Source organism: Antechinus flavipes, chromosome 3, assembly GCF_016432865.1.
Source record: "Antechinus flavipes isolate AdamAnt ecotype Samford, QLD, Australia chromosome 3, AdamAnt_v2, whole genome shotgun sequence".
Lineage (NCBI taxonomy): Eukaryota > Metazoa > Chordata > Mammalia > Dasyuromorphia > Dasyuridae > Antechinus > Antechinus flavipes.
Window position 1 is genome coordinate 73,692,310 of NC_067400.1, and position 27,944 is coordinate 73,720,253.

The window sequence follows — 27,944 nt, forward strand, 5'->3', positions numbered from 1 at the left end:
AAAGGTAAATTACAAAGGCTGATTTTCCCTTTAAAGAAGAAATTCATATTCTCATCACTTCAGCACTATGCATACATGGGTACATGCAATGGTAAAGGGGGGCTTCAGAGCTCAAATGTGGCTTGATACTCTTCGAGGATTAATGTTCACTCTTTCTTAAATGTCAAAAAGTCATTCTGGGATTTCTGACCAAACAGATCCCAGCTGCCTGAATCACCTTTCACAGAATCAGATGAGCTGAATTTCCTAACTACAAGCACAGTAAACATGACAGAAGATTAATATGGAGCTTGATTTGCATGAAAAGGGACTACAGGGTGAAAAGGAGAAAGATTTAACTTTTTGTTTGTTTGCTTCAACAGAATCAAATTTTTTAAAAAATGCAGAATAAGCTCTTGGCTAGGCAGACTCTTAAAGAACAGAAAATTCTCCAATATAAAACTATCCAAGTAGGAAAAAACCTAATATATTGTAAGAAGGGGCCAAAAACTGGAGCCACATCAGAAACAAGGCAAAGCTTATTGGTACTGGATTTCTTTCTTTGTCTCATCTGCTACTTGTCAATGCTCTTAAAGAACTAGGATATAATAAAGAAGGTCAGTCAGAGGGCAGAACCTTGTAAGTCGTGCCTTTAAATTGATCCTATTTTCTAAAATGCAACACTGACTGTTTTCAATTTTAAGTAAAGGATTGTCTGGGAAAAAATGAATAATCAATAAAGGCATCTTTCCAAAACCACATACCAGTATCTATATATGCATGTTAACAAATTGGGATCTACATGCTGCAAAGGACATTCCTTCTAAGCAATGGTAATGTCATTAAGGCTAAGTAAAGAAAAGTGAATTTTCCATTAACTGTAGAATTCTCTGGTCATTTCTTTATTTCTCTCAGATTCCTTGTTTTAAAGTTTCAAATACTGGTTTGGGAAACCAAAAAAAAGTGAAAAAATTAGTTTTCAATTCCCATCTGCTTCTTCCTTACCTTAGCTATGGCATAGATACGTGTGCTAGATGGTTCTGCAAGCTCTGTTCTAAGATCTAGATTAGATGGCCACTCTTTGTTCATTGGCAGACGGGAGGTAAAACCATCAACTGAAGGATGACACATTCTCAGAGCCTTCTGGAAACTCTCTTCAAATGTACGACCAATAGCCATAACCTGTAACAAACACAAATTTAAGGATTTCATGTTAACACAAAAACCTAATACATTTTTTAATCTTTGTTTTAATCTCACAAGCATTCATTAATACCCACTTTATTAGAGCCGATGAGCTAGTCACTAGGCATAAAAGGATAAGAAAAAAGTCTGCCTTCAAAAAGCTTCCATTTTATTAGAAGGATACAACATTTATTATATTCTGTTTGCTAAAAGGGAACAAGGAATGGTACAGGAGTTTCAAAAGAAAGGAATTTTGAAATAGCTATTGTGAAGAAAGTCAGGCAGTGGGAAATATTTTAAAATTCTTCTACCGTGGTTAGATCCCAGTTGTGATTAGACAAAAATTGTGTAGTGAATTCAATTGGCAGTTATGTGATATTTTTTTGGCACAGTTTTCAGTATGGTAAGGATAACCTGATTGTGGGATTTAGTAAGACCTGAATCACTATAGGGTCCTGTTTTGCACCTGATCAAGAAAAGGAGATCTCACTGAATAAATGAACCCTAAAACAATGTAATTTAAACAAAGAGTTCACTTTGGAGGGTTAGAAAGAAAAATTAGTATGAATAACACAGTTCCATTACATGACTATGGAGACACAGGATAGCTCCTAGCTACTGTGACTCTGTTAAGAAATCTACTTTGGAAAAAGTGTATAATTTGTGAAACATGAGGAAGAACAATCTTGCTTTTATTTTAAATGCATTTCTTATATTTTTTTCTTCCTGATTATGTCTTTGTGATACATATTTGCATTGGAACAAAATCTTTTATTGCTTAGAGATTCAGCCATGCTTGGTAAGGTCTATAGTCTATGGTAAGGTAGTGTCTGAAACCTATGAGTCTCTACAGAGTAAGATTACCATTGTCATTCTCAGTCCTTTTCTATAGGAATAACTGAAGAGAAATGTCCCATATGAGCAAAGAAACAAACCTGTTTCTACACAATGATCTGCTAGTATGTAAGACAGGATGACTTTATTTACGGGTTTTAATTCATATTAATGGAACCTTTAGAAGCAATCATTACTGAAATATTCTAACACTGTGTTCAGAGACTATATTTCCCATGACAGAGTCAGTCTGGTTGCCACAGTCATGTTTACAATTAATTATGGATTGCTCAGATAGAACAACTGTGGGGGAGGGAGAGGAAAGATTCTGCCTTAAACTGCAGGAAAGCCTGTGATGATAGATTGACCTTGTGGAAATCTAATTGCTTTGATCATATAGATTGTTCTTTAAATTTTTGTAATAAAATATCAAGCTGCTCAGTATTTGGTCTATGACTTAAAGAAAAAGTAATGGAAACACTGGCTCCATTAAAGTTCTATGCTTTCTTACACAGAACTAGCTTCCTGGGTTTGTATCTGAGCAATGTGTAAATTATTTAGAAAGGTTGGTGACTCTGACTATGGATAAGATGGTAAGGTTTACTAAGAAAAACAAAACGAAACAAAACAACATCTCAAAACAGAATGTTTTCTCAAGGATTCTTTATAGCCACTAGGAATCTTGGGGATTTATCATGGTGGATAGTGTGCTAATCCAATATTTCTCTTGCTCCCACCTTTCTAAAAATAAACTAACAGAGCTAGATGAAGTCAGATGTAAAATATATTGAATGCCCTCTCTAGTACCTCTCCTGAAGAAAATTGCATTATTTGTTGCTATTAAGCAAAATTAATATTTAAGCATAAAAGGAGGAGAGAAGAGAAGTAACTGGAAGCATAAGGAGTTATATTTCTGCTCAATCTAAGCTCACTCCTAATTATTAGAATTGCCTTAAATTGAAGGGATGGTCTAAGGAGAGAGTTAAATTCCCTTTCATTGCAAGATGTGAGGTGAAGGCTGGTTTCCAGAGATGTTTTTAAAGGGAATTTTAAGACTTGATATACATATTTGCAATCTGTGAACTATTGGGAGGCAAAATAATATATTTTGAAAAAATTGCTGGATGAAAAATCAGGAGCCATAGGTTTTAGTTGTTACTATGTCCCTAATTAGCACAGGAAAATACCTAAAGCTTCTAAGTCTCTGTTTCTTTCTATTACAACAATGGATACTTATACAGGGCATCTCCAAAGTCTTAATGCCATTTGAAGCTGCTATGAAACTGTTAAAGTTAAAAACTTCAATAAGACTTTGGAGATATCCTGTATAAAACTGTAAATTTTGCCACACAAATTAGAGACATTCTTATCTCCTTAAGAATAACTAAATAAAGTTAAGCTTTATAGCTACTATTATTCCCATTTTATAGATGAGGAAACTGAGAAAGTTCAAGTCCAGAATCAACATATTATTACAAAATCAACATATTATTAAGTAAATAAAGTGGAATTGGAACCCACATCTTCTTGATTACAAATGCAGTAGTGTATTATTTTTCCCATTCTGTCAAGAAAGTACGGTATGGGGAAAAGAGAACTAAATTTGGAATTGAGGACCTTCATTTGAATTCTGATTATCTATGTAACTCTGGACTTTTGTCTAACTTGTCTAGCTCCTATGGAACTCAGTTTCTTTTGTAAAATGCAGGGATTGAAATAAATGATTTCTAAGGTTTCTTCTAGGACCAACATTTTTATACAATTCATTCAGATTCTTTTTAGAAACTCCTTAACTTAATTGTATGGCATCACACTAATTCAAAGATCACAGATTTATCCTGATAATGTTTTCAGATTATTTGGTTTTTAAAACTAAAATAAGTGACATAATAATAGAATAACTCAAAATGCCCCCTGATTTTTAATGGTGATCATGCATAAGATGAGACATTGTGTTCCCACATTTCCCACTTAATCAGAGAAAGGGCTTGCAGCAGTCTGCTTGAAATGAAATACTTCATATGTTACTTATGTGTTACTATAAAATAAAGACATTTTTATAAACTTTATTAAAAATTTTACTGTTTTCCTCTTCCATTGCTGAGGTATGATTATAGAGCAAAGTATTGGTACAGGTTCTACAATCCACACACAAAATTGAGTCTGACTACTTTATCCTTGCTCTGTTTATAAGGGTAAATTGGCCATTTATAGCAGGAGTTATTATGTGTATAGCCCAATTACAAATATGTAATCATATGTGAACATACAATTTGGATATTTTGCCAAGGTTCATGCTACTTAAATTATTGCTATTAGAATATAATTTTAGAAAATTATATTTTACTTTCATAGCTGAAGCTATTTTAGATTTTAGAATCCTTGAGAAAACACACTGTTTTGAGACATTGTTTTGTTTTGTTTTGTTTTCTTAGTAAACCTTACTGTCTTATCCATAGTCAGTCATCAACCTTTCTAAAATACATATTTAGATTTAAAAATTCCATTGAATTGCATTTAAGTATTTGTTATATCAAGATTTTATATATGTGTATATCTGTGGGTATCAAAAGCACCTATCCAAAATAACATAATAGTACTATAAAAGGGTAAAAAAATAAAACCTAGGACTAAACAGATTAGAAATAATTTTATTGCTGTGGTCAAAGTAATAGCAATGTTGTGGGATGATCAGCTGTGAATGACTTTGCTATTCTCAGCAATACAATGATCCATGACTACACTGAAGGACTTCTGATGAAAAATGCTATCCATATCCAGAGAAAGAACTGATTGTGTCTGAATACAGATTGAAGCATAAAAAAGAAATAATTTTAATTATAGCAAAAAACCATTAATCTAAGCCTAGCTTTATTATAGTCTTTCCAGTTTTACTTCAAATGGCATTTTTCTGTAATACAAATGTACACACATACAGAATTAGTGTTTAATCAATATTTATACTATCATTTTAATAAAGAGTTAGTCTTTGTAGAAAAAGCAATATTGACAAAATCACGAGCTTTATAGGCTTACAGAGTCAAAAAGGATCTAAAAGATTATCTAATCTAATCTCTTATTTAAAGATGAGGAAATTGAAGACCTCAGTCATAAGCAACAGAGCCTGAATTCCAACCCAAGTCCTTGCATCATAAATCCACAATTGCTGCTGTCTCTCAGATAACATAGGTCTTAGTTACTGCTAAATGGGAGCATGATGGTCAAATTTATGAGTCTGCTGAAAATATCAGAATCATGGTGGCATACTGGAAAATATACTGACCTAGGAATCAGAAGATTTTGATACTAATTATAGCTCTGTTCTTCATTATGATAGAAAAAGCTAGGTTACAATAGATAAGAGTGCTGGACCTGTATTTAGGGAAGCACTCAGACACTGCCTGCCTCAGTTTCCTTAATTGTACAATGGGGACATAATGGGGAGCACCTAGCTCTAAGGTAATTGTGAGGATTAAATGAGATAATGTTTGCAGAGTACTATGTAAACCCTAAAGCACTATTTAAGTGATAGCTATAAGCATCATTTTTAAATTTTGAAGAGATAAATGGCCAATTGACTGAATAATAAATTATTATTGCTGAATTTTTTCTACTTAAAAGTAAATTGGAGTTGTCAATATTAATTATAGTTGTCTAAAAGTTTTCATTTTGTGTCACCTTTTTCTTCCTAAGTTCTGAATCCTGGAGAGAGTTCCTACTGGGTCTGTGATAACTTTTGACTAAAAACTCTTGCTTCACAGTAAGGAATAAATGTTCTCTTATTAATAGTGATAAACACTGAAACCTATGGTCCTAGGCTTCTTCTCTTATTTCTAAGCTTTTAGAGTCAACCAAAATAAACTTAAAATGCCTTATGTAAAAACCAAACAAAATTTGTACCATGTCCTTCTCCCCACCTTCTTGCCTAGACTAAATAATAATGAATGTCAGCAAAAGTGAAAACCTCAGATAATGACCTCAAAGTGAACACTGTCTAAGTTTTCCATGTCCTTCCAATTTAAAATCTTGACTGTATGCTTTATGAGAAGATAGATTCCTCATTGAATTTCTACCATCTAGCTCTTTCATTTCTAGTTGAAAACATTTATTAGCAAAGTTATTTTTGATAGCATGGCAGCTCTGGTCTTCATTAGAGTCAGAGAACATGATCCCTTCCACAAGAAAAAATTCAAGCAACCAAACAAAAATTTACAACTCATAAGACATTTTAAATTCAAATAGTCCCTTGTTTGTCACTGCTTTAAATTCTCCATGAGTATCAAAAACACCAAGAAACCCCATAACTATATAGAAAGTAATTAAGTTCTCCTTTTGAAAAAAATTTAACACTACTGGCCCAATGTTGGTATAACTATATTTTTTTCTTCTTGTTTTTCAAGTGACAAAGATGACTTTACACTGTTCCATCCACATTTTCTCATGTAGTTCTTTTTGGAACCAAAGGTTTCTGCTTGCATGGCAGCTGACAGGTTTTAAAGGTAATTAGAACCTCTCTTTTAAGATATAGATCTCCAACTACCTGAAGGACAATTCCACCTGAATGTTGCACAGGGACCTCCAAAAAATTATGATTAAATTGAGTTTATTTTCCCCAAAAAAATTTTCTTCCTTCTAATATTATTGTTTCATTCTAAGTCACCAGAATCCTCTATTTGGACCTGTAGGGTGCTTTTTGCTTCTTTCTTCTTCTCTCTTCCCAAGTACAATCTATTAAGACCATTCTACCTCTTTTTGCATCTTTCTCTTTCATTCTGGACATACTGATCTAATATATGTCCTCCATACTATGTTTTTGGTCTATCATAATTAGCTCCCACTTCCCCTCTCTCTTACTTCTACTCCATACTTTATTCATATTTATGTTAAGCTAATCTTCCTGATGTAGAGATATGGTAATATTATTCATTTGGATAAAGACTTGTAGTAGTTCCCTATAGCCTATAGAATAAAGTTACAGGATATTAGCTTTATTTTTTTATGTTTGCCATAATCTTTTTTTTAAATTTTATTTAATAATAACTTTATATTGACAGAATCCATGCCAGGGTAATTTTTTTTTACAACATTATTCCTTGCACTCGTTTCTGTTCCGATTTTTCCCCTCCCTCCCTCCACCCCCTCCCCTAGATGGCAAGCAGTCCTATATATGTTAGATATGTTGCAGTATATCCTAGATACAATATATGTTTGCAGAACTGAACAGTTCTCTAGGATATTAGCTTTAGAACTAAAAGTGACCTCTCATTTTAGAGATAACAAAGAAATCATAGTGGTAGAAAGTATTGTTAGGAACAAAGCCCACATCCTTTAACTTCAAATACACTCTTCTCATTACATTATAGTTCCTCTGAGCTCAAACCCTATTTTCCTAGAATTTAAGACCTGCCATCCAATATTATCCTACTTTTCCGGCCTTATCTTCTCTTCACAATATGATCTAGTCAAATAAATGTATTCTATGCTCACCATAAATGTTATGGTTTCCTATTCCATGCCTTTGCTCATTCAGTGCTTCGGGAATGTTCTTGCTCTCCAACTATACTATTGGAATTCCAATTCAACTCAAATACCCCTTTCTCTACAAACTTGTCTTTCAGATCCTCTTTCCCCTTCAAATTCATACAACACTTAGTTTTGGCTATCTTCTTCCCTATCTCTACATTATAGTGATAGTTTTCAATGGCTTATCTTTCTATTCCATGGAAAGAGGCACTGGAGATCCATAAAACAATGGTTAAATTTTTGTTTCTTCTTGAACATCTAACACAGTATTTTAAAACATTTATTATGTGGTTTTTAAATTGAGTTAAAAGTTATAACAACATCACTAAGTTATTCCAGTGACATGGGAACCGGATGGTAAAACTCTATACTCTGTGTTTCTTTGAGAGTTCTTTAAGAATTAGGAGAAAATTTTAGAAATCATCTATTCCAAAACCTTATTTTATAAATGAGGTAACCTAGATCATTTCCTGTTGTCTCTTAAATTATTTTATTAGCTTTAGGATTATAGATCTAGATATAGAAAGGACTTTCAAAGATCAAATAGTCCAATTTTCTAATTTTACAGATGAAGAAAATGAGATTCAGAGAGATTATCACTTTTCCAAAATTGTACAGCTAATAATCATCAGAGACAGTATTTGATCCTAGGTTCACTGATTTCAATGCCATGGTGTCACTGTTATTATTTTCACTCATTGAACATTATAAATAAAATCAGTTTAAAAGAACTTTGAAATTCCTTGAGGATCAGCATTGTTTCTGATATTTTCCTATATATAGCAATCAGAAAAATATTCAGCTTATACAAAATACCTAAATAAGATAATTTAAAAGGATGCGATTTTCAGAGGAATAATAAAGCAATTGTTATCCTTTATCCTCTTTTCAAATTATTTACTTGTCAACCACGTTAAAAGTTTGAATAAATTTTATAGCTCCATGAGTAAGACTGAGAATAAAGAATAAATGAAGGAGGAAGCAAGACACTCACCTCTCCTACACTTTTCATAGAACTACCAATTCTGCTGGAGGTTCCATGAAAGCGGTCAAGATCCCAACGAGGAATTTTGGTAACCATATAGTCCAGGCTAGGCTCGAAACAGGCTGATGTTTTCCCAGATACAACATTCTTGATTTCTGGTAAGGGAATTCCTAGGGCAATTTTTGCAGCAATGAATGCTAATGGGTACCTAGAGAGGAAAAGTCAGACAACATTTAACTAAACTTTGTTGAACTGCTAAGCATTAAGAAAGAAATCCAGAATACAAGCCTGAATTTCATAGAATGATTGTGTTCATTTCATGTCAGAGTTACATATGAGTCTATGTTCTGTACAGCATTTCATTAAACATATGTCAGAAAATTTGAACTATGATAAAGTATCTAGGCATAGTTCACCTAAAATATTCACCCACTTAAACCAAGGTGCATTTTAAAAATCTGTATTTTCTCAGCCCCAAGCAAGTAAGTGCCCTATTCCTCTGACATATAAGATGTTTACTTAGACATTTCTTAGTGACCTATTCTAAAGTCAAAATTTCTAAGATATCCTGAAAAGGTATAAGAATGACTACCCTTAGGAAGGCAGAGTATTAAGAAAGAACAGTCAGATAAATGGCAAGCCAGAATTGTGAAGTATGTGAGGAGTGAGGCATATTCTAACTCTAAATCAACATTTAAGATAATTCTATCTATATATCAACCTAAGGCAACTTGCTAAGCCTAAACCAACAGAAATTTTAGCCTTCTCCATTATAACAAAAACTATCTTTCTTAAGTGTTTGGGAAGTTGAAAAGAATAACAAGCAGAATCAAAGAGTTTGAGAGCTGGAATGACAATTAGAAATCTTAGAACTTAGAGCCACATGGAAAATTATGTATATTATACAATAATTATTATAATATTATATATATATATATATATATATATATATATACACACACATAGAAATTATCTAGTTGGATTCCCTCAGTTTCTAGATGAGGAAACGGAAGTTCATCAAGGGAAACTAAGTGGCCCAAAGTCACACATCTAACAAGTGACAAAGCCAGAATTAGAAGCAAGGTATCCAGGGAACTTATATATAGGCAAGTGCTTAAGTACATGTTGATTGATTGATTGATCAGCCCAGAATTCTTCTCGCTATACTACCAAACACTTTATAGACATACATATATAAATGCTAAATGAGATCTATATTAACAACAGCAGTGGGTAGAATTAATTCACTTTCTAATCATATTTGCACAAGTTGTTGACTTAAGATACCTATCAACCTCATCCAGTTACTGCAGCTGTTTGGTTAGGTTTTTTTATTTTATTTTTATTTTTTTTGGTTTTGACCTGTAGAAAAACCACAGGTCATTTGGCTTTGTAGGAGATTCGCTACCCCCCTCTCCTCAAAAAAGGCATTGAATGCTGGGTTTCTACGGCATCATTTGTCTACATCTTGCCACAAGGCTTCCCAATGTACAGAAGTTGATTAAGGACTGAAATTAAGGACTAATTTGCACTTTTCAACAGCATCTGCAAGGCAGAATTAAGAAACAGATTTTGAGCAGACTGCTTTGACCACCCAGATTTTGATTAGTTTATGATTAGCTGACAGACAAAGCGAACAAGCTATGCTATTTGCTTCAATCTGGCATCAGACTCATTAATAACTGTGTCCTCAGGGTTCCACAGATGATTTGCAGGCAACATACAGAAATGTAGAATATAGTTTGTAAATACAGCACAGTCTGCCTCTGGCAGTGAGTTTTCCATTTGTATTCTAGAAATTGGGTATCTGCCCTTATATAAACCCATTCTCATTAGTCCTAGACTTACCCTGTGGCCTTTGAGGCTAAGGCAGAGCTCCGAGATAATCTGGCATTCACTTCAATGATGCAGTATTCCATGGAGGTAGGATGCAGGGCAAATTGGATATTACATTCACCAACAATGCCCAGGTGTCGAACGACATTGACCGAAGTCTGTCTGAGCATCTGAAACTCTGCATTGGAGAGGGTCTGGGCAGGAGCTACCACGACGGAATCACCTGTAGAGTCAAGCAACATGCCTTAATTGAGGGCAGCTGCCTACAACCTGTCTAACCTATTTCATAATCTGCCTTCATGATACATGATACATGATACCTTGGCCCCCAAGGTCCATTCAGGAAAAGCCTAATTTCAAGGCAATATTTCCCACATCAAATTTGACTGCTTGGGAAATGCATGAACATTTCTGGAAAGATTTTAAAATATTTCCATGTGGAGGTAAACAACAACAAAAAGAATCTACTGAAAATAACTTTAATTTTGTATTCCCTCAATATTCATTGTGATACAATAGAAATTGTGGACAGAAATCAGGATAAATGAATTCTACTCTGGTCTCTGCCAATTTTTTTTTTTTGCCAGAGTCTATGTGACTCTCGTTCAATCACTTAATCTTTCTGATCCTGTTTCCTCAATCATAAAATGGAGGAAAGGGTATAATAATCATAAATAATATATATATATTATATGTATATAAATAATAATAATAAATTTCCCTTATATATCTCTCTAAGCAAATGTAATATATTATTACTGCTACTTTGTCTGGCCAATAATTGCTACCAGAAGAAGAAAGAATCATAATAACATGAAAGATCTCATGCCTTAATGCATTATATAGTTACTCCCATTATATATATTCCTCTACCTGTATGGACTCCCATGGCATCAACATTTTCCATGTTACAGACTGTGACACAATTATCTGCTGAATCTCGTACAACTTCATATTCTATCTCTTTCCATCCTGTTACTGATCTCTCCACCAGAATTTGGTTAGTCATTGCAAATGCCTAGAAATAAGAATTTTGGGGAAAAAAAGATTAAAAAGAATTTTAAAAAACAAAGTCAAAGTGTTTCTTAAATATGACAAGATATGGATGGTGGTGGTAGTAGTATTGGTATTGGTGATGGTTTTCTAATCAACTACTTAGCTTTTGTGAAGTTTGGCAGATGTCCTGGATCAAATCCTGGCCAACATCAGCATCTCTAGCCCAGTTAACTGTTATTCTCAACACTCAAGAAGGCACAAGGTGTCAGAAAAATCAGAGCAATGCTAGAAATAACATCTAGCTATGATTATGCTTGATTTACGTTATTGAGAGTTGCCATTCAAATTGCTGATATGGCATTAAATCAACCTAATTTTTATAAAGGAGAAAATAATTGAGCAATCAGGCATAGAAAAATGAAATTATTTCCGTGGTTAGGCTTCTGTGAAACTGAAGAATATGACATAAATAAATGTGGGGAAAAGAAATCTGGAGACTCTAACTTCTCTAAATAGTAGTTCCATTGCCCTATGAGAGGGTCTAATATTAAGCAAAGGTTAGGTGACTGTGATGTGGAAAATGAAGAGCAAAGTAATAATCATAAACAGAAACATGTTTCAATCAACAATAACAATTTTAAAATCCACATTTTTAAAATTAGAAATTGCTATAGAAATACATGGCATGGCTCTTTTCAGTGGTAGTGTCAGTACTTTTGCACTACACTGACATGTGTCTTAGGCTATATAGCCTGAGTAGGCATATAAATTAGAATAATTGTTATAATTATTTAAAGTTTACTGTATAATCAAAGTCAGAAAGAGATTAAACCAAAAATGTGTCAGGACATTTAGCTCCTGCAAATACAAAACATAACAAAATGTCCATTTTTCTTGGTCTGTGACAGAAAATGATAGGATATTCAAGATGAAATGGACCTTGAAGGTCATGTGGTCTAGGTTCTACTTAAAACATGTATTTAATTAGGAATCAGAAAGGGAAATGAAAGCCTCAATGGCAATGGCATTTATTTCTGCAAATCCTTGGAATCATTCAACCCAGAGAAGCATCAAGCTGGATATTTCCCCTTGAACTGTTTCTGTACTTTTCCATTTATTTTGCGCTTTTGCAAACAGCCTGGCATAGAGTAAGCACTTAATATATATTTGTTGATTGAGTTAATTGAGTGATACTACCACCAAGATCCATTAGCTAACAGCTATTGACTATATGATAGTATCAGTCTTTGAAAAGGGAAACAAGTTTCCAGATGTATTTTTCAATATTTATCTGCACTTGTATTTTTCAAGTTAACAGAAGCACAAAAACTAACTGACTTCATCTGCCCATGCCCTACTGCCGATTTGTTTTTCTTCTTCTTAAGTTAGGTTGATTTAAAACCTCTTCATTTCAATGGCAAACACTTGTAATGAAAAGAAAGCAAACATCAAAAAAATGCTTTGTAATGAAAGAGTTCTAGTTGCCTATTAGGTTTCAGTCAAGTCTCAAAGTAGCTCATCTATTTATTGGAAAAAGTAAAGAAGCTCAGTTGAGAATCAAAATTGTATCATCAGATTATCAAATAATCAAATTATTTCCACAAATTAAAAATCAAATTATCTCAACAAATATTTATTAAGCACCTATTGAGTGTAGAGCATTATACTAGACTCTTTATGCAAATATGAATAACATGATCCCCAGGTTTCAAAGAGTTTACAGTGAAAGTTTAAATAACAATTAAAACTCTAAGTAGCAATTCAAGACAATAGTAGATGAGTTATCCCAAATAAGTCCATGATTAATTGTCAAATAAATTGCTAAGGGGAGTTAGGAAGAAAGTTACCATTTTAAGCATCCGAAGCCCAACAAAACTTGGTCCCTTCCTATCTTTCCAATATTCTTATAATTCCCTCCCTATACACTATCTACTTATGTTGAACTGTTGCTGTTGTTTGTCCTTCTTTCTCAAAGAGGACTAAGACATCAGGGAGATGATGAGATGGCCCACAAGTGAGTTGGATTTTAGTTAGGGATGGCTATGCAAGGTCACCTGTCTCACCTTCCTCTCCAAAGCCATCTAGATCCAGTGGCCAGATACAGATCAGGAAATGGGAAATGGCCTTGGATGAAATGAAAAACCTTGGACTTTTTTAAGCTAAGTTCTTCAACTGGCCTCAGTTTGAGGCCACAGCCATCCAGTAATTAAGGCTAGGTAACAATTGACACAAAAGATTTTCCTCTTTCACTTAATTAAAACAAAATAATAATCTAAATAAATAAATCTGGGGAGGGAAGGTCTTCAGGGTTTCTGGCCAAAGAAGAAATGACTGCTATTTATATTCAGAGTCAATCAGAACCCAAACAGAATATAGGACTAATCCCTCAAATACTACACTTCATCTCCTGATAGCTTTACTTTTCACTAGCCATCTCCCATATTTGAAATGCTCTCTCTGTATACCGCCTTCTCTTGACTTCTATGGCTGACTTCAAGACATCTCAAATTTCACCTTCAGACCTTTTCCTTATCCCAATTTATATTTTGCCTCTGAGATTACTTTCCATTTACACTATATAGGTCTAGTATTTACATAAAGATTTACATATTGTCCTTCTTAGAATAAGGCTTTCCTGAGGATAGAGACCATATTTTTCCTTTTACTTTTATTCCCAGTCTTTAGCAAAGTGGCTGGCTTAATAAATGCTTTTTAACTGAATAACTTTAAATTGAAAGTAGTAAAAGATTTTCAGGGCATCAAGACTTTCAAGACTTGATCTTAAAGTATAAGTAAAATTTGGATAGGAAGAGCAAAAAAGGAAAGATGAAGAGGAAGGAGGAAACATGATATTATGTAGTTCTATATATGTTTTATCTTAATTAAAAGCAGTCCTATTTTCTTTTGGATTGACTTAAATTTACAAAAAATGGATTAAAACTATGTTTTTTTGTGTTGTCTTTTCAGAAATTAAATGCCTCTAAAGACCAGAAACCTTATATTTTTCTATTAACATATCTGCACACTGTGGTTATTGAATTCATATAGAACCTGATGGTTCAACCATGATTTTAAATATATTTGTAGAGTTGCCTATAATCAATAAAAAAAAAATACACTCTTCCTTTCAGCATTTAAAAGCCCTTTGCAACTGACTCTTTCCTATATTTCAGGATTAATGTGCATTGGACTCCTTTATATACTCTATCTTTCAGTCAAACTGATCAACACCATCTTCTGTTTCTGTGTCTTCACATAAACTGAGCCACATGTCTAGAATGTTCCCCCTTCTTACCCTTGTTTCACAAAATCCCTCTCTTCCTTCAAGGCTCAATTCAAATGCCACTTCCCACAGGAGGCCTTTCCTAATCCCCACAATAACTCTTTTTTTGCCTCCGTTAGAATTTACATTAAACTTATTTTGTACATATTTTCAGTTATATTTATGTGTACATGCTTTCTTCTTTGCCCCCAATAGACTATAAGTTCCTACCCTTAGAGGCAACACCTCTTTTTTTAGTCATTGTGTCTCCAATACTTAGTACATTGGATGCTTAAAAATGCTTGTTCAATGAATTTTAATTGCTAATAAACATGCATTATTAGTAATAATCATGTTAATTAGTATCATTTGACATTTGTAGAAAGCCTTAACTATAGATCCGTAAGAAATTCTTTGATTTAAATCCACAATCTCAGAATCTCAAAAAAAAATATGAAACATTTATCTTAGAATGTTTCCTTTTTCTCACTATTTTAAAAATAAAATCTGAATTGATGTATAAGTCTGTCACTGTGTTTGATTATTTGAACACATACAAACTTACTTAACATCTGTTCCCCAGAAATATGATGGATAATTTAGAAACTATCATCTGGCTTATCCCTCACCCCAAAAGGCAGTAATGATGAAGCTCTTGGATGACTTGTATTTGAGCTCTTTACTAAGACAACATAGCCCTAAAACAACCATCTGACACAATTTCATGGCAGGAATGAGAGTGTAAGAGAACCATATAGTCATGGTCAATTATGTTAGTTCCCAAGCTGTATCCTTACTCAACTACTGCTATTTTTGTTCAGGCTTCATCCTGCTCACCACTCATTGGTAAACATTTTAATTTTCATAAGGTTCCCCTACACACAAAGGAAAATGCATTCAATAAAGTGTTAAAGGGATGAGTTTTGACAGAGAAATGGATCTTATGAGCTTCCTTTTTACTTTCTCATTTTCGTGTATAATAGTGAACCAATAAGCTCATTAACTTCTGTTTCTAAAAAGGTTATACATATTTAGGCTTTGCCTGAACTTCATACCTGAATCACAATATAGCCAGGTTTAACTGTGTGAATTTTTTTCATCCTTATTAGTAATTAGTAAATAGTAAAGAATATTTACTAATAAAGATGAATAAGGATGGATAAAACATAGCCATAATACTTTAGAGAATTGAACAGATGAAAATCTGTACTTCTCTTTAGTGATCTACTATTTTTAAAGTAGTCACCCAGGTTTTCAATCTTAAATTCATCCTCAACTTTTTACTGTCATCATCCCTAATCCAAATCTTGTTAATTCTACCTTCAAAGATGATAAAAACATCTATTTTATAAAGCTGTAGAAAATTATGTTTCCTCTTTCCTCTTCTCTCCATTCATAGCATTAATTTCCTAGTTCAGGCCTCAGTCAATTCTCACCTGGATTGTCCTAACAAATTTACCCACCTGCTCTCTTTCCTCTCCATTTTTCACAGAAACCCAATATAAATAGTAGGTCTGATTTTGTCATTTGCCTACTCATAAAGCTCCTGTGGCTCCCCATTGCCTTGAAGAGGCAACATAGGAGGTAAAATATTAAATCCTATGTTTAAGATTTGAAGACCTTTACAAACTTTTTCCAGCCTATCCTTCCAGGATAATTATACATTATTTCCCTTATATATGATGTTACATCAAAATTACTCTATTTGTTGTTTTGTAAAAGCAACACTATTTCTCCCACCTTTATACTTTTTCCCCCATCTCTCCCTTATGACTGGAATGTTTGTTCCTCCTTACCCCTAATTCTTGAAGCTTTTAGTTGTCCCTTTTAGGAGCAATTCAAGTATCATCTCCAACAAGGCCTTTTCAGATTTATCCAATTGTTAGTTACTCTAGTCCTAGGCTACAACTCTGAAGTTACTAAGAATTCTTAATAACACCAGCACAAATCAATCAAAAATTATTTGCAAACAGCTATCACCATTTTCCTTTTCTGGGGGTAAATCAGACAATAATATCTAAAATAAACATCATGTATCTGGGGAATAGATGTTCATTAATAATTTATTCAATTTGCTGGGTATAGTCAAAGCCATGCCTTTATTTCCAGTAGGAAAAGAAAACAACACCTCAACTTCAAACCAATCTTACCTATGTATGATAAAGTATATTTGCCAATATACTTATTAATGTTTTGGGATAGAATTTAGAAGTAAAAGAAGACAGAAATTAATCATAAGTTCATACTACTGAAGTTAACAAAATGTATAACAAATATTGACTTTTAGAAAACAGTAATTAACAAAGAAAAAATGTGTCTATATATATATGTATATATATATATATATTCACAGCTATGTTTATTTTTGCTGGAGGTAGAATTATCTCTAAATGATATTATATATAGCTGCTAGCAAGTTCAACTTTAGACTCACACACCTTTGTGCCAAGATCCAATAGGCTTTCCTTGTTTGGACAGATACCTGATCCTAATCCACCAAGGGCATAGGCAGAACGTATCATTACTGGGTAGCCAATCTTGTCTGCTGCCTTTAAAGCATCATCAATCTGAAAATGAGGAAGAAGAGTTTTAAAAGTTGACCAACCATCACAGAAAAGACAACTCTAAGAGTTTTTTTAGGTGACATGAATAAAATTTGGAGGGAGGAAGGGTAGAGGTAAAATTAAAATTGACTATGATTCAACAATAATATTCCTTTACCTTTTTATAATTTTAAAAAGACTCAAACTTGAAGAACTTTTGCCAACCTCCTAAGAAAAAATATTTTTCTATCTTCTGAAAACAACTATTTCTAGATAAGACTGATTAAAAATGCCTTGACAAACAAAACATATTTATTCAGTTTTAAATTCTTTGTCACTTTCCTTAAACAAAGATCCTTTATACTAGGAAAAATACTCCTGGAAGACTTTTTATGATTTCTAACAGCTAGAAATCCAAATGTTTCACTGGTTTCAAGATATTAAAAGAAACAAAGGAAAGTTTCCTTGAGTAGATTCTATATTGAAGATTTACAGAGTCACAAAATACAATAAGGTATGGGGTGCTAAGAACTGCTCATTTGGAGAAAGTACCCACACTAAAAACATCATATATTATATCCACTTATATATCTATTTATATAAGTAAGGGATAATAATGGTAATTAATAACAGATAACTTTAAATTTTGAAGAGCATCTTATATATACTACCTTATTTGATTCACAAAACTACTTATTATCCCCATTTTATATATGAGAAAAGAGGTTAAGAAATCACATTCAGACTTAAATCAGGATTTGAATTCAGATCTTCCTTATACTAAGTCCATAATTCAATCTACCTTTTATTCTCTCTGTGTATGTCTCTGTCTCTGTGTGTCTATCTCTGTTTCTGTCTCTGTCTCTCAAACACACATACACATACACACACACACACACACACACAGACACATACACACACACATATACTACAATGAAATATGTTTATTTTTGATGGCTACGCCTTTATTATATATTATTATATACATTATTATATACTGCATTATTATATACAAATGGATATGTGATCATACCCCCTACCTGACTGATTTTCATTTTGAGGAAATGAGACATAGCTAACACTGTTTTTAAAATAAAGAATGGATGACAGCAGCTTCCTGAAATATTCAACACACTACTCTAGAAATACTCACTGACAATTTTTCACCCCTAAATATACATGCTATCATTTAATTTTAGGAATATAGAATTCTATTGGTGCTCAGTTTGACTTTGGGAGACTGCCTACATTTATGTTGAAGAAGTTCAATCAAAAACTATCTCCTTCATAATTTGATTGGACTCAGAGATCAAGTGGGATTAAGAAATTAGAAGCTATCAGACAAATTTACAGCAAACAATATTTAACACTGAGTAAAAATGGTGCAGAAAAAAATATAATGTTCATTTAAACAAGCTTATCCATGTGTAACTCACAAAATGAAGTTTACTTAATTGCATATAATGACCTATTTTCAAGATCAGTTTTTTTCCAATATAATCATTCAAATGTCACTGACCTTGTGAAATCTGCTGTGCATTCACACATACAGCACAAGTGAGTGATTACTACCTGTCACCTGGCAAGACTGATTTTCAGTCCAAGGAACTTGAGTTCTAATGACACTTGTATCATTGACCTACTGAGTGACCTGTAATCTGTCACTTAATCTTTGCACTTATTTCTTCATCTGTAAAATGAAGATAATCCCTGTCCCCAGTGATTCTTACATGAAGACTGATGAAAAGATATGAGTTTCTTGGAGATCAGATATACATATTATATATGTCTATATAAATGTATGTACATATATATGTATACATGTATGCATTGTACATATACACACAAGTTCAACCATGATTAGTGTGTATCATAAGTAATATTCCCATATGTCCCCAAAACAAATACTGGTCCAATTTCCTCACCGTTTCAACTGCAAAACTGGGAGCAATCTTTTCATTAATTTCATTCAGTTTGTCTGAGAAGAGTTGTCTGTCCTCAGTAGCCATGATAGATTCAACTGAAGTTCCCAGGACTTTTACACCATATTCTTTCAGCACCCCTCTTTTGAACAGTTCCACTCCTGCAGAAGGATCAAATACCAAGTACTGTTTGGGGCATTTCAGATTGGTTTCTGACCTCTCCTTTAGTAAATCAGTATACAATATTTTTTTATCTAAAACTTATCCTCAAGAAGCCATAATAGCCTCTGGTATGATATCCTAAAGAAAACAACACTGTTTAAGTAGACTAACAAAATTTATGACAACTATTGCTGTCTTCTATACAAATAGACTTATTTAAATGGGAATAATAATACTGTTGCTCACAACAGGAACATTTTAAGCATTCAAGTGGTAAGAAAATTGTGAGATCTAAAAATAAATTCTTCCTAAAGAGTCAAATATTAGAACTCTTCTTTCTCACTGCTTCATTTGTGTACTTATTATTTTATCATGCAGGGAGGTCTATTAAAAAAAAAAAGGTGCCTCTCCATTGAAAAGCAGTTTCTTTTACAATTTGCTAATAGTAAAAAGACCTTTTTCTGATTTCTTTTAGCTGGAAGTCCCAGAATGTATGTATAGTATTGTTTAGGGAGGGCCTATAAAGAACTACAGAACAACTGTTTAACTTCTAGAAAAATTCTATAAAACAAAATTTATGCCCTCAAGTTTTAGTTACCATTTATAAATTATTTAGCAAGAGGTACATAAGTTTATCTCCCCCCAAAGTCAAACTCCTCCTTGTTCCTGTAATTGATTGTTGTAATATTTAATTTGCATATGTACTTTACCTACATTTGCCACTACATAATTAGATAATTTTATTCTGTGCTATGGTTATAATCAATAAATGACCACACATTAGCACAGTTTGAATAGGAAAGAATCTGTAATCAAAACATCATAAGCTTTAATAAGACCTTGAGATTTCTAATAGTTCATTCTCACCATTTCAAAGCAAAATGCCTCATTTCCCTCCCTACTATTTTTATCACTACCATCTACTCATCCCTTAAGTGATTGCTTAAAGACAGTCAATAAATTTGGGTTATAATTTTCTATTATATATGCTTTGCTATATAATTTAGGCCTATCTGGAGATAAATCAACAAGTATTTATTAAGTGCCTGCTACATGTCATGTGCTGTTCTAGGCCTTGGGGATACAAATACAATGGATCAAATAATCTCAAATCCTAAAAAATTTTTACATTCTAAATTATTTAAGCGTGAGAATTAAAATGGTAGAGCTAGATTGTATTTATTTATCTGGTCTATTTTATGTCCCCATGCTAGAATATAATCTCCTTGAGAGCAATGACTATTTTGGTTTTGCCTTTATATCCTAGGGCATATTACCTTGAATATACTAGATACTTAATAATTGGATATTGAACTGATTTGGAATGGATTCAAATAAAATGTCATGTTCAATTATACCTGTAAGTTCTGAGCAAGCCACTAGGCTTCTCCTGGTTTCAGTTTCTGCAATTTTAAAATGAAGGCTGAACTGAAGGATCTCTATGACTCTGTAAGTCAATGTTTATTGTTGAAGCTATAGAGGATACTCAAAGAATAGAAAATCTAGTCTTATACTTAGATTATTTCTTATTCCTCTCCTAAAATTCCCAGGAGTAGCTGTGAGAACAAAAAGAAGTGTAAGTAAAGTACTTTCTTCCTTTATACAAAGAAAGGAGCAGTGGGGCTTGAAACAAAGAAAAAGGAACAACTAGAAATCCACTTGCCTTCCCTAGAGAAGACTCCAGGCATTCAATAGGAAATACCAAACTTCCACATTATCTCAATTTCTTTATGAAATGGACCCAAGAACAGTTATATCCAATAGAAAATCTTTTTTACGTCTTATACAGAAGGTATCACAAAAATATAAAGTACAATTAATAGTTCAACCTCTAAAAAATATACATTAATATAGGAGGCAAATTCCTCTTGGAACCATAGTAGCTACAAAAAACTTACCACAGTTAAGAGCTGTCTGACCACCCATACCCAGAATCAACCCATCTGGTCTTTCAGCTTTTATAACCTCTGTAACAAACTGGGGAGTGATAGGAAGAAAGTAGACAGCATCAGCTTGCTTTAAGCCCACTTCATTGGTCTGGACAGAAGCAATGTTGGGATTCATCAAGACAGTTTTCACATTTTCCTCCTGAAAAAATTTTTAAAAGTTAAATTATAACTCTGAGTACTGTTCCTTCCTTTCATATTTTCAACTCCAAAATTGCCAAAGTCCAAAACAAAACAGAATGAGGTAGAAAATGGAGCTAAGCCCAACAGCTAGGCTACTTGCCTTTCCACTGTTTGGTAAACAAAACAACAATGTATGTATTTTAAATGAAAGCTGATGTGCTCTCTTTTTTGCCTGAGGCACTAGGAATCTATTTGTAGTTGACCATTTTTTTCCTAGGCTTTCATCCCTGCTGGTAGTGCTATAAGAAAGAACATTATACAATGTGTATTCTGTACACATTATCCAGGAAGAGAATGACCATATGGTTTAAAAGTACATACATACATGAAGATATCCATATTCACTCTCATTCCTAACATCTGGAAAGACCCTCAAGACAATCCTTCACATAGGCAATGAAGTACAACATCGTTCTATGCCAGAATAGAGGGAACACTTAGCAAAGCAAGCATTGTGATTCTCTTTCTTTCACCCACTGTATCTAAATCCTGATTTTTTTTCATCAAAATTTTAAAAAATATATAATGTGCTGAAAGGAAGGACTGTATATAGTTATAGATTTAGAATTATAATGAAATTTAGAGGTAATATCATTAAACTGTGCATTTTACAGATAAAAAAAACTAAGACCCAAGTAGACCAACCTAATTTCCCCACTATAAAAAGTTAGTAAGTACTAAAGTCAGAATTAGAATGCATTGTCCTTTGACACCAAACTCAAGATTCATTTCACTGCACACAATGACTGCCTCATAGTCCACATCTTCAGTCAGTCAACAAGCATGAAGTGCTTACTATATGTTGGAAATTGTGCTAGTCTTTAAGGACACAAGACCAGAGACAGTTTCTAATTCCATACCCAACTGCCTATAGAATTTCTACTAATCCTTGAAAGTCCAGTTTATATGCTACTTCTATTTTTTATTATTTTCCCCAGTACATGATGGTGGGGTGCAAAATCATCATGCATATATATAATTTTGCTGGTACCTATTGGTATCATATGTTATTCAATTCTATGGCTATTTATGTATAAGTTCTGCTTTTAGACATGCAAACATCATGAAGGCAAGATTAGGTCTTAGCTAAACTTTATGTATGACTCAGTTTAGCAAAATGCTCTGACCACAATAGGCTTTTGATATTTGATTGTTGAATTTGCTGACTAGAATGTCATCTCCCAAGATAATAAGGTGAAAATGGCTTATAATTCTTCAATTAAGATATAAAACTTTATATAGAAAAATATTAATTACCTGGAATATACTATAAGAATATTAACTCATTCTGAAGCCACTGAATATTACAATATCATACTTTGGTTTCCATTGTAAAAGAAAAGAGAATAGTTCATTAACTTCCTGAGTTTGCTAACTTTATCCTTAACTATCTAACTACTGGAAGAGGTAACTATATTTCAATGAACTTAAAATATAATTCAGAAAATTAATATAAAACTGTGAATAATGTCAATAATTAACATTTATATAGTATTTAATATGTGCTCCAAACACTGTGCCAAGTGCTTTACAATTATGATCCTCACAACAATTCTGCAAGATACATGCTATTATTATCCTTATTTTGAGGAATGAGGAAATTGATGCAAATTCTAAGTTCTGAATCCAAATTTGACCTCAAACACCTACCAGATATATGACCAGAGCAAGCCACTTAACTTCTGTTTGCCTTAATCCACTGAAAAAGAAAATGGCAAAACACTTCTTTGCCAAGAAAACCCCGTGGACATTACAGGCATGCTGTGGTCCACAGGATAACAAAGAGTTGGACACAACTGAAGGACTGAACAATAACTTTCAGACTCCAAATCTTTTATATAACATTTAGCAGCTTTTATGTGAATTGGAAGAATCTTTGAAAAGACCAATTCAATCATGAAGAGTATAATTGATGGACTTTATTCCACTTCTTTTCAAGAGATGTTAGATTATAAAAATCTCTATTAAAAAAAATTTAAAGATCAATGGCATACCACCACACTTTATTCTACCTTCCCTAGCCTACTCAACTTTCCTATAAGTGAAGCTTATTTTCTATGAACTGCTTTACACTAACAAAATGCAAAGGACCAGATCACATTGCCTTGAAATGAATAGTAAAAGATAAGGACCAGCAAAGTAAATAAGCATTCCAAGGACAAGTTAGCTAAGCATTTGATTGAGGTTGGATATACAATATTGTCCAATGTTTTTCTTAAGTATTGAAGGTACTAAGGAAAAAGAAGGAAGATAGAGAAAGGGTCTCCCAGGTTCAATCGGAATTCAGTTGATCATTTATCAATAAAATAGCATTATCTTGGTCTCCAAGTCATCCTCTTGAAAAATATAGTTCTTCAAAGAATAGGGAAAACTTTCAAAATCCGTTTAAGAATAGAAAGATTAAAGATTATATATGACTGCTCTCAGTAAAAGCCTAAGGAAGTAACTTAATTGTCTTGTCAAGTTGAGTGCCTGTCTCCAAAGCAAGAAGAATCTACTTTGCCTTTGTATCCTCAAGGAGTATGGTATATTTCTATAATGGGTAGACAGGAATCAGATTATCCAAAAGCAACTTTTTGGAGAGTAAAGATATAATACCTTCAAAAATGGAACCCTAGTTTTAGATCCTTTTTCTGAGTGCTGCAGCAATTCTGAAGGGCAATCAGTGGAAGAAAGAAAAGATTTCCTCAACTAATGTTAAAAATGAGATTTATATATATGCAAATATACATACAGATATATGTGGGTGTAGTATACATTTGTGGATGTGTATATGTATGTACATACAATGTATGTATGTGTATAGGTATGCATTCACACATAAGAACTATCCAACTATTATCAAGGCAAAAGTGAAATTTATATTCCCTTTGATATGTTTAATTATGAGCAGATGACAATATTATGTGGCTGACAAGCTACAAATATTAAATATACATAGTTGTATTGATCAGAAATTGGTGCTATAATCAGATAAATGTTACAAGAAAGATAACTTACACCCTCACGATTATTTGGAAACAAGATTATGCAACGGCATTTGCAAGTAATGGGAAGTATTCTCTTAGTTCTGTGAAATTTTCTTTTTCTTCTCTTATTTCCACAGAATTTATGAAAAAAAAATTAGAATTTTGCTACATAGTCACTTTTTTAAAGTTATCAACTAACTTGGACTTCCTTTGGAATCTTTACTCCCCTTGCTAATTCTGAACTTGGTGCTAATTAGAACACCCAGAGGGGGTGCTTGCTCTCTGTGATCTTTTCTCTGTTAATGACATGCATAATTGTTATTGAGCTGCATGGTAATCAGACATAAACAGCAACAGGTTCATATGGATGATTATAATTGCTATTACTATCACATAGTCAATCCATGCAATTTGTAGAATCAGCTAGGCAAAGTGGAAAGGGAAATGGGACAGAACAGAAAGCTATTCAAAGGTTCTTCATAAGATCCTTGAACCTGTAAAACATAGAAATCCAATGGCTTGGCTTCTTTATTTTTATGGCAAGGAGCACACCCTTCTAAAGAGTTGTTAAGAGTCAGAATATATCAGCTAATGATTTAAATATTATGAAAGCTTAACCCTTCCTTGTCTGAGAAATGCAGTAAAACTCCTTTTTATCAGATTTCAGGTTTCTATCCATTTTCTCTATCTTTATCCTAGGCAAGGAAATAAAAGGCCAAATCAAGAAAAATAAAAAGCTGAATCTTTAGTGAATAATACAGAAAAATGGAATTTTTCTTAAGAAGAGTACGTACTCATTGTGAATAGTAAACAGAAGCTATAACTATGGCTATTTTTTGCCTTGATTAGCCAGATACAAATTTAGCACAAACTAAGTTGGGTCTTCCCATGAGACTCAAATTCCTTAGGGAAAATCCTGTCTCCTCCACTTTCTCCATTGATACTTCTTGAAAAATGTAGAGGATATGATGGAATTACATAAATAATATAGTGAAGTGAGGAAACCATTCAATTTCTATGAAAAATCCTTCTTCTGAAGTTCTTCAATTTAAGAAGCTTATGATATGAGACATTTAAAGAATAATGGAGGGGCAGCTAGGTAATGCAGTGGATAGAGTACCAGCCCTAAAGTCAGGAGGCCCTGAGTTCAAACCTCAAACACTTAACACTTCCTAGCTCTGACCGTGGGGCAAGTCAGTTAACTCCAATTGCCTCAGAAAACAAAGAAAAGAAGAAAAAGAAGAATTTTAGTTCCCATTAAAATTAACAATTTATTTTGTATACATAAAGAATCCAAAAGGAAATGTATAGCATGTTTTTTTAGATTCTATCTTAAATATAAAATGCGGAACTAAGAAAACAATTATAGATTATTTTGCAACAGTTGTGCTGTCATAAATTTTATGTAAGGAAGCGCTAATCAGACTCATTCAAGTATATAAACTAGTATTGATGAAGCACATATTCTCTTACCTTCATGGCTTTTACAGCTTGAGATCCTGAATAATCAAATTCTCCTGCTTGGCCAATAGACAGACCCCCAGATCCCAGAATAAGGACTTTAGAAACCTTTTTTAAAAAGATAATTATTGTCATCATTTAGATGCATTTGGAGGATGGTAAACAATGGAAGAGAATCCAGTTATTTTCATTAGTTCAGATTACTAAACTGAGAAAAATTTTAAATATACATATATATATATATATATATTCATCTCCATCTTCTAATGCATTGTAAACTCAAAAAGTTTACAACATTTCCTTAGCAAAAAATTAATTTAAAGTGATTTGTATGGTATGCAAATTATTTAAATCCTACTGCTTTTTATACATTTTTATTACATTGATAAAAGAATCATATAGGAAAAAGAACCATATAGATGATATGTGTTATATTCGTATTGGTTATTTATGGTATTATATTATTACTTATCTATTTGCTTCTTAAAGATAAATATATCTTGTTATTAAATTTATGACACTAATAAAGACAAGATATTTTAGCAGAAGTCATTCACCTACCATTCTTCACAATATCTCAATTAAATACATCTCAACTATCTGTACTTCTGCTGCTTATTAGGTAGTGTGGAAATGTAAAAAACTCTAAGTGAAACAAAGTCCTACTCTTCATTTAAACTTTTACTTGCATGTAACCACCTAGGTTGGGATTTTTTTAATGACATTTGATGTTAATATGAAATAAGAAAATTCCAATAAATATCATCTGAAACAAAAAATATTCTTTTGTTGAAATATTTATTATGATTTTGCCATTACTTTTCATAGTCTTCATTTCAAAATCATTATTCTGTAATGAAAATCCATACAATAAAAAACAAAAATAAATAAATACATATATACTGACCTCAACTCTAGAAGCTACAAGTGCAGGCTTGGGTAGAACTGATGTAACAGTAGTCCCTTTCCCCTTCTTTATCAGTGACAAAAAAGAATCAAATAGGTACTGTGAAATAAAATAAATAAATAGTTAAGAGATTTCAAAATGTTCCTAGGTATGTGATTTTTTTCATATTACATATTTATATATTACCACACGATAGACCTCAAAGCTCTACCATCCCACTAAAGACATAGTAAAAATAAGCTTCTCACAATGTATAAACATTCAAGAAAATGTCTTTTGGGTCAATATAGGACTTATTAATTTCTTCATTTTTTTCTGCTTCTTCAAACTCAAATTTTTGACACAAAGATTTAAATTCTTTCTCTTACCCACTCTGAAATTACTAATAACTACAAAATGGTGGAAGGGTGTACAGGAGAATCTCTATAAATGTTTATTTTTAACAATTCTAAGAACTGGAAGGTTTTTTCCTCAAACTTAACCAGAAATTTTACTTCCAGACATTTATCAGACAGGAAAATTTTCATTCCCAGGGTTTAATTATTAAATATTTGGAAGAACAAAAATATAGACATAGAGGGAATGATCCTAAAACAATTTAAGGTGAAATAAATCTACTAGAAGGGCATTTTAAATTTAAAGTTTCATATAATAGTCCATGTTGGATTAGATATGGAAGAACAATAGTTATAATTTAAGCTCTGCTTTTAGATATGTTAGACAAGCAATGTGATTCAATTTAATTCAACAAACATATGCTATGTTTAAGGCACTAGGGTTACAAAAACAAAAACAACAATTACCATCTTCATTTTTCACCTTCTACTGATGAAATGATAAAATAGATTTATAATAAATATTGGGGCAAACATTGATGCTAAGGCCACAAAAGGCAATGCAAAAGAACTGGTTCATGAAGAAGACAGAGGAGAGTAAAGGGGATATTTTTCAGGCCCTTTCTTTTTTTCACAAAATCTCCCTTCTCAACACAATATTCCAGTTGACCTTGAAGAAGAATGGTCAATGTAACCAAAAAATATATACCATAACACAGGAGAAAATCTTATTTCCCAGATATCTCTCAATAATGCATAAAGAACTTCTTTCAAGGAAAAAGGTTTTACTTGTGCATTTATCTAACAACATACAAAAGTAATAACATTTAAATTAAAAACAAATCTCCTCTAAGCATTCCTTTTGGTTCTTTTCTTAAAATGACTGAATAATTTTTATGTGCACACATGCCCTCTC

At 32.7% G+C, this 27,944-nt stretch overlaps 1 protein-coding gene across 1 annotated transcript in view; it reads right to left on the minus strand.

The window, feature by feature from the left end:
* CPS1 (carbamoyl-phosphate synthase 1) overlaps window positions 1-27,944 on the minus strand; it is a 146,772-nt gene that overhangs the window by 69,915 nt on the left and 48,913 nt on the right. Inside the window, exons 12-20 of the mRNA XM_051983624.1 lie at window positions 26,694-26,792; window positions 25,799-25,894; window positions 21,126-21,315; window positions 19,069-19,226; window positions 17,039-17,167; window positions 11,216-11,360; window positions 10,355-10,565; window positions 8,516-8,714; window positions 985-1,161 (exon numbers count right to left, since the gene is read on the minus strand). Coding sequence (XP_051839584.1) covers window positions 985-1,161; window positions 8,516-8,714; window positions 10,355-10,565; window positions 11,216-11,360; window positions 17,039-17,167; window positions 19,069-19,226; window positions 21,126-21,315; window positions 25,799-25,894; window positions 26,694-26,792 — 1,404 coding nt within the window. The remainder of the gene's footprint in view (window positions 1-984; window positions 1,162-8,515; window positions 8,715-10,354; window positions 10,566-11,215; window positions 11,361-17,038; window positions 17,168-19,068; window positions 19,227-21,125; window positions 21,316-25,798; window positions 25,895-26,693; window positions 26,793-27,944) is intronic.